Here is an 8,704-nt window from a genome sequence, read left to right as displayed (position 1 = left end):
CCATGACCCTTCTCAGTCATCGGAGGTGAAGAGGTTCAATAGAATCATGAGTGAGTTTGAACCAATTTGTGACGAAGCATCCGTGGTTTGAACCAATTTGTGACGAAGCATCCGTGGTAGACGATGACACGACTGATTTGTTGATAAAAGGTTTGTCCCAGCTTCGTATTGATGTCAAAGAAAGGCGGGCTAAACAGTTAGAGGCACTTGCTTCACTAGCCGTCTCAACCTCGGAGTACCCATTATCATCAGAAATTGGGTCTACCAGCGCTGGTGATGGGGCTGCTGCTCCGGCATCTGTAACTAAACCATTTACTACAGCAGCTGATAAAAGTGATGTTGATAGTGATGGATGGGTTGAGGTTGATCATGTACAATGCGATTCAGGATAAGAAAAGGGCATAACCCAACCACCTGTGTTTGGTAGCAGCCAACTTGTACTTGATCCTATGCCACTTAAGAGGCCTCGTGGTAGACCCAAGGGTTCCTGGAAGAAACCTCTATTAGAGACGGTTTACAATAACATGAAGGGGAAAAAGAAACAGGTTCATTTGAAGTGAATGCATAGTTTTTGTGTTTCATATATAATTAATATTAGTGTCTTATTAAAATTTTCATACTGCAGGCTCTTGCAACTACGGTGCTGCCTACACCAGAGGATGTACATCTACCACCACCTGTCACTGATAAAGTAATGGTATACTTTACCTTTTGTAATTAGTAGGTTTTATGAGCAACGGTGATTCTTTTAACTAATATGTTTGTTTTTCTTTTAATGATAGGTTTACAATACCCGAAAACGAGCTACAGCTCTCCGCGAGACCGTAGTTGGAGATGATTAGTTACAAGATCAGTATGTTGATATTGGTGTTCATGAAGCGTTAGCTGGTTAACTCTCCTGAAAATTTATAGACCGCCAGATGGATCGATCACTTCTGATTTTGATGAACGTATGGTCTAAACAGGGATCCAAGTTCCAGCAACCAAAGTTGCAATAACTGTTGAGAAGTGATCATTTTGTAAACATGTAAAACTAAGTTGTAATTGGAATTATGATATCGTATTTTGTAATGTACTGTGCTTCATTAAATGTAACACAATGTACTTCTAATTTGAAACACCTTATTTTGTAATTAAAATGGCAATAACTTTAACTTGGTTTATTTTTTAAAAAAATTGTCACTAAAATGACAGTAATAACAATTTATCTCTACGAGTATACGTTTAAAAGACCGATTAGATTGAACTTACAAAGAGAGAGTTGGCTTGATAACTGACTTGACAATAACATTGTCGCGCTACAATCTACTTCACAACTATCAAGACAGAATTTAGGACAAACATGCTCTAAGTTGTAGTACATCTTGTACTCCTTTTTATTACACGACGCTCTTGAAGGATTTTTAGCAATTCCTGGGGGAGTACTTGCTGCCTCGGCCATGATAGCCAAAAACAATGGGTTGTTTGGTAAATGGGAATTGAGGGTGGGATTGGGAATATTAATCCCAATCTATGGTAATTCCCATGTTTGGTTCGTTCATGGGAATGGGAGCATAAAGGGGAAAGGGGAATGGGAATAAAATGCTTCTATTCCCATCATTTTATTACCTAGGGGGAGTAGGTAATAGAGATGGGAATTGGAAACAAGTAATGAATTGACTAAAATGCCATTAATGAAATAGAAATTGGAATGATTTTTGTACGGGTGTTTTCGTAATTGTGAAATGTTATTTCCCATCTATTCCCATCTCTTTCCAAACAAGACATTGGACGTATTTGATGAAATCCCATTCCCATTCCCATCCTATAATCCCAAAATTCCCATTCCCACTTGCCAAACGCCCCAAGTACATAGTCACACCAAACGTCGTCTAGATTAGTGCGAACTACAGTGGTGTTGGACGTGAAGTGACATCAGTCGAAGAGACATGTCTGCTAATTAATTATGGCTTTGGTTTATTCCCAATAAAAATCCCAAAACTCCCTAACAAATTTCTCATTAATTATTTCCTCTGTTCTTCTCAACCATCTTCTCTAAAATTTGATTTTATTTTGAAAACCAAAATTTCGAAATTAATGGCTAACAATGGCGCTTCTAGTTCCACTCTTCCGGCCGATGATTTAACCGCCTTGAGAGAGAGGCTTTCACAACTTGCTAGAGAGTTGGTTGAACTAGAGGAGGAATGAGACAAGAAGCACGCGGAAGCGAGCGACATAAGGTCAAAAATCAAGAAAATTGAGTTGTAGCGACTAGTAGACTTAAGGCGGGGAATTAAAGCAGCCAAAGAGGATATTAAGACGGAAAAGACTCTTCTTGAGGAGATAAACCAATGGTTAGAGCGTGGGATGGGTTTGCACGCGAAAATTCACCGAGGGGTGGTTGTTCAACAGAGGGTAGAAGGTGAAGAGGGAAGGACAACAATGTCGTATTCAAGGGATTAATTTGGAAGAAGGCTTTTTCATAGAATAGGGGCTGGTAAAGGAGCGGGGGAAAAAATTCCGTTGATATACCAATTGTAGGGGTTGATCAAAATGTAGAACTTCAGTTAGATGGGGGTGATGAAAATGTTGGGGCGAAATTGAGGAAGAAGGTGAAATTGATGGTGAAGGGGATGACAACGGTGAAGCTGAGAATTTAGAGCAAGGGAACAGGAACAATCAGATGCCGAATCCGATGATGATGGTCAGGGTGGTGTGAATGACTTTGATGATGATGATGACGGCGGCGCAGTAACCGAAGATAGCACTGGTTCCGATGATGATGACGGCGGTGATGGTATGGATTACAATTACGACGATGCTAAACTCGGATGCATACTGCCGCATTCCTAGAAACTACGATGGTATTATATAAAGCCATTCCTGATTATGTCTATAGCCTAAATTAGTGTACTAGATTATTTCTATAGCCTGAATTAGTGTACTAGATTATTATATGTTTATTTTGGTTGAATTAAACATCGTTTGCTTAGTATAATCTTATAAGTAGGCAGTAATTAAGTTATGTTGTTTTTTGGGTAAGTTATCAACAGTTAATCATGGCAATGGTGGTTTGATGGTGAAATCTTTTTTTGAACATTCTTCTGAATTTTACTCACTTAGTATATCCTTGTTCAGTGATTTTTAGATGAATGTAACTTCTTTATGTTTTAATGGTAAACTTTGTGCAACATTAGTGATGATTATAATTACTTTAATTTAGTATTGCAATCTAATGTATTATCCCTTTTTATTTTTATTTTTATTTTTTTATTTTTTATGTTCTGATTTCTTTATTTATAAAAATAATATTTGGAGTTGTATTACTAGATAACTTGGTCGATCATTTCAAACTAACTTTCATTCCACTGAAATAGAAAAGTATGCCCATCGATTATCAAATTGTTGATCTACAACTATTAATGATACCATTTCTTTGTGACATTTTCATTCAAGAAAAGATAATGGTACCCCATCACCATGATTCATGGAACCCAAAATAGGGATTGCCTCCTCACACTTTTCTGTAGTAGCGATTTCCTGATGACTATGGTGCGCATGTCACTTCTTGGACCATCACTTCTTCCAGCTTCTCATTCCCTGTAAGAGGCTTATGAGATTGCTTCGTAATAAAGAGTTTCTTCACCGCACTGCTTAGGCCACTTTCCTCATCATAACTCTCGTTTTTTGTGGCCTTCCATGGAGTAGTAACTTGCAGCTTCTCATTCAAGTTTCTTCGCACCACATTCTCTTCGCAATCCTTCTCACCATGGCCTAATAATCCACAAATATAACAAAAAACAGGCAGCTTCTCATACTTTATTGGCACCTCCATTATTCCCCTCTCCGTTCTTAATTCCACCGTCTTCTTAAGCGGCTTATTTACATCAATGCTAACTCGAATTCTTAGAGATTTGTTAATCCCTATTACATCTGATTTGTCCATAGTAATATAGGACCCAATTTTATCACCAAGTCTCCTAGCATTATCTTCATTATTCCTACCCCTAAAAGGTAGATCATACACACGGATCCAAAAGGGCACATGATGAAGGGGAATTTTAGAGGGTTTTGAGTTACCTTTAGCATCATCTACAATCATAACATGGTTATCGAAGTGCCACGGTTGCAAGTCCATCACGAATTGCTTGTCCTTCCAATAATGAAACTGAAAATAAAAGGATTTTTCCCCAATCACGTTCGCTTCACAACCATGCTTAGGGTTCCAGACTTTCTTCAACGTGCTAATTAGGGCATTAGAGTTTATGTTGCGGGATGTGTGAATTCTTCCCACGACTGCCAACTCTATCTGCGCCTCCTCTTATCCACCTCCGTCATCCACCCAATCAATACCGTCCACATCTTTATTAAGGTCTAAAATATTGTTGTTTTCTTTTTCGGGATTTTCCATAAAGGGTTGAAATAAAAACAAGATTGAAAAAGGATCAAATTAAAGTAAAAAGAAAGGGAAAAGGAACAATCTTCGAGAACGAAGCAAAGACTAGCAATGGATAGAAGGAAACCCTCCCAAGAGAAAACCCTAGACGGAACTAAGTTATTCTAGATTCGTATGAGAGTACTTAGTTATTGGTGAAGTTGAGCTTAAAGAAGCACAAATTGATTTTTACGAACAAAGCTAGACAAAATTACAAGAATTGATTATTTTAATAATAAAAGCACAAATCTCAAGGCAAAAAACTTACATACTTGCCATATAATTTTTTTATTAAGGCGATAAACTTGTGTTTTATTGGAAAGTGGGAAGAAAGCCTCTTTGCAAATTTTTATTTGTGTGAATAGGGTATGCAATAAGCTTATTTTCATATACTAAGATATTTATTTTTCTAAACTACTATATAAAATATTGAAATTTTAATTTAACATGCATCTTAATCAAATGAATATCATATTCAACCTCAAATATACAGAAAATGAAAAAATTAAGCAATAATATCCAAAATAGCTAGAGAAATACTTTTTCTTTCGACAACATATGAGTCAATTTCATCTCTGCACAATATCATTATAAAATAAACTAGTCGACGATCAAAATTGTTACAAATAAAATTCATAATTCACCATAAACTTTGAGGAACAACCAGTTAATCAGGCTGATTTACCTTTTTTTTTTTTTTTTTTAAATCAGCCACCTTTAAATAAAGAAAAAAAAAAGACGAAATAAAAAAACTACCCTTCATTTCTTTCCAAAAAAAAAAAAACTACCCTTTATTTATTAGGTGAAATAACAATGCTACCCCTCATTTGTTAGGTGAAATGACAAAACTACCCCTAATTTATTAGCTAAAATGACCATCCTACCCCTAATTTACATTTTTTTGTACATCAGACTCATAAACTTGATTTTTCTCATAAACTATTGGAATGATAATTTGTTCTCTTAATATGTTCTCTTAATATCATATTCCTCTATAAGAAAAACCTCTAATCTTATAATTTGGAAAATTAATGGAGGTTGACAAATTAGGGTGAAAGAGATAATGGAATGGCTTGATTATTATTCATCAATAGGTAGAGTATTAATACAAAACCTTAGATCATAAGATAAGAAATAATCTCCTAAAAGATATACCACCATAAGTATAAATCGTAAAGATATATTCACTAAATAATATCTTTAACATAAATAAACCTAAATATATTATTCTCCTGATTAAATCTAGGGAAAATATATCACCACATATATTTTCCGATAACTCTATAACACCCTCCCGCAATCGTAACAGAAATAACACGAACGTTGCGATTGGAAATTCTTCACTTTGTTGAAGTCGAGATGCACTAATTTGGTGATGTAGCCTTCAATTTTTTTTCCCTTTTGAATGATGAGAATGTTCGGCTTTTCGAACCCATCAATCATCAAACAAGCAGGAACGTCATTCTTTTCGAACTTGCAAAAATAACATCACAACGAGAACGTCTCTTTTTCTCGAACTCGTCATATGCTTGCCCTTTCGTCTCAAGGTATAATGTCCAGTCATCTCACAATGCATGGTTCCTACACTTAGGTGTACCGAGAAAGGTACCCTTAAAAAAAAGATAAAATAAAAAAAAGCAGGAAGTACATAGTGTTTACAATAAAGAACACAGTACTTTTAAATCTTTGAGATGGAATGTAAATAACATATAATTAAAGTGAAAATAACATATTGTTAAAAAGTAAAAAACACGACAATTTTTTAGCATGGTTTTAAATAAGTAAAATATAATTACTTTATCTTTGTAGCCCGCATTTAATGGTAAATCTTTTTTAAGAAAATCATTTTCTCATAATAATTATCCTCTAAAAGAATTTTCCATAAAAATAAATCAAGATTTAATTTTTAAAATTCAAAATTTAAATTTTAATTTCAAAATTTTGTCATGTTGTTCATCACATAGTATGATTATGTTCATTATTTATATTATAAATATTTTTTTATACTCATAATTTGGTCTAATGGCCATGCATATTACCTGTAATGTTCTTTGTATGTTTAACAATGTTCTTTATCATAAATGATGATGTACTTTATATTTGTTTGTAATATACAATTCATTATTAATGCTACATTATTTCCATATGTCCATTATTATATTATATAATGATTTTTTGTAGATCTTTTAATAAACTATTTTAAATGTCCATGTTCTTTGGTGGTAAGTTTAATGTACTTCTATAGTCACATAATATTCTTTGTTTATTGTGAAATGTTCTTTACATTTTGTCCTCGGATCATGGTAGGCAAATATAAATAATGTGCATTATATAATATTATCATGTTCTTTATTAATATCACGGATGATCTTATGGTCTAAAAATCAATCATCAATAGAGGAGGTCCCAAAACAATATCGTACGTCATCAACCCTCATGATCCTGATTTAAAAAAAAAAAAAAAAAGTTATTGAATGATAGTTAATAATGAAAAAATATAGAATTATCAAATAATATTCAAAATTAATATTATAATAATTAAAAATGACGCTAAAACTAATTTTTAAATGACATATGTTAAAATAGAATACATCAAAGAACCTAAGAGATAAATTACAAGATTAACAAAAGAACAAAATCATAAAAGAACTACTTAATGATAAAACAAAAGAACATAAGTAATATTTAAACAGAACATGTGAATTAAATTAAAATTCAACTTTTATTTCAAACCTATTAATAACAACGAACATAACAATATTTTAAAAAGAACATCATCTTCGACCTTTGTCATATTGATCTAAAATTTAATACACAAATTCATCAAATATCAAAATTATAAAATTCTCAATAATGTTACAATGAATTTTGAACCACACTATCAACAAACATAAAACAATGCACACAATAAATTAAAGAACATTTCATTATTCATCCTCTTACTTGATTGTCAAAATTAGAAACATAAATTACCTTCTTCTTTAGATTCGAATTAAACAAATTCACCATTATCATCACAAAAATCTTCATTGTGATCATCCATAGCAAATCGACGATTAGAATCGTGATGAAATTCATCTTGTGCCATCATTTTTCCTGTTAACCTTTAACTTCTCTCTCTGAAATTTCAATTTCTCTCTCTAAAAATTTGTCTCTCTGTTTTGAAAACTCAAAAATGAATGAACGTGGAAAATAACTAATTTAGTAAATAATAAATATGGAATGAATAACATAATTCCTATAATTAAGCAAGTAGAATCTCTTTTTTTTTTTAAATAGAAGTACAACAATGGTGTACATTTACACAAGGTGTACCAAGCATAGTACACCCTAGTGTATGTTAAAATTTTTAGTTGTCTCAAGGTATAGTGAAACCAATATGCTTGTCATGTCGTTTCAAGGTACAACACCCTATCGTTTCAAGGTAGGTTTAATTTTCATTTTTGTAAGCGCTTCCAAGATCTAACCTGCTTTTGATACCATGACAAATTAGGGTGAAAGAGATAATAGAATGGCTTGATTATTATTCATTAATAGGTAGAGTACGTATTTATACAAAGCCTAAGATAATAAGATAGGAAACAATCTTCTAAAAGATATACCACAATAACTGTAAATCCTAAAGATATATTCACTAATTAATATCTTTAAGATAAATAAACCTAAATATATTATTCTCCTAATTATATTTAGGGAAAATATATCACCACATATATTTTCCGATAACTCTCTAACAGAGGTAATCCTTTGAAAAATTGTGCATTTTTGGTAAAAAGAAATTCCACACAGCCAAAAAAGATAGTTATTTCACCATTTTTATAGTTAACACTGTGCATTTGGATGAACAATTTGATTTAAATGTGTATGTAAACTACGATGATTAAAGTATTGGAGGTGGTACCAAAAACCTAGTACTCCGTATCAAACATCATTTTCTCTTTGTGCTTTTGTAGTTCTCTTTATGTCAAAAAAATTATTATCTCTTTGTTTCTATTTATTTGCCTTATTTGACTTTTTAATTTTTCTAAGACGCATCTTAAAATGTAAATATTTTCAACTCTGTTTATGCAAAGTTATAAAATTATGATATTTTAAAAGTAGACATTAAAATGAATCCAGCATGATTATATAATTTCTAATAAATTAGTGATAATTTGTGGTCAGAGTTTTTTAAATTTGACTCACTAAATTGCAATGATGCAAACTACTAGGGATATAAGAACTTTGGAGTATAATTTACGAACACCTAGTTAATACCCACATGATTCAACCCATCTAAACTACGTTGTG

The 8,704-nt window shown here is 32.6% G+C and overlaps 1 protein-coding gene across 1 annotated transcript; it reads left to right on the top strand.

Moving 5' to 3' along the window:
• Positions 1 to 2,076: 2,076 nt before the first annotated feature.
• Positions 2,077 to 2,832, top strand: LOC110711552 (probable DNA-directed RNA polymerase subunit delta). Its single transcript, XM_021889964.1, has 4 exons — positions 2,077 to 2,166; positions 2,248 to 2,401; positions 2,521 to 2,591; positions 2,653 to 2,832. Exons 1-4 carry the CDS (start codon positions 2,077 to 2,079, stop codon positions 2,830 to 2,832), a joined length of 495 nt encoding a protein of 164 aa, XP_021745656.1.
• Positions 2,833 to 8,704: the final 5,872 nt, after the last annotated feature.

This window comes from Chenopodium quinoa, unplaced genomic scaffold (genome assembly GCF_001683475.1).
Source record: "Chenopodium quinoa cultivar QQ74 unplaced genomic scaffold, ASM168347v1, whole genome shotgun sequence".
Lineage (NCBI taxonomy): Eukaryota > Viridiplantae > Streptophyta > Magnoliopsida > Caryophyllales > Amaranthaceae > Chenopodium > Chenopodium quinoa.
Note: the sequence above shows the minus strand (reverse complement) of the source record. Positions and strands in the feature narration are given on the sequence as shown.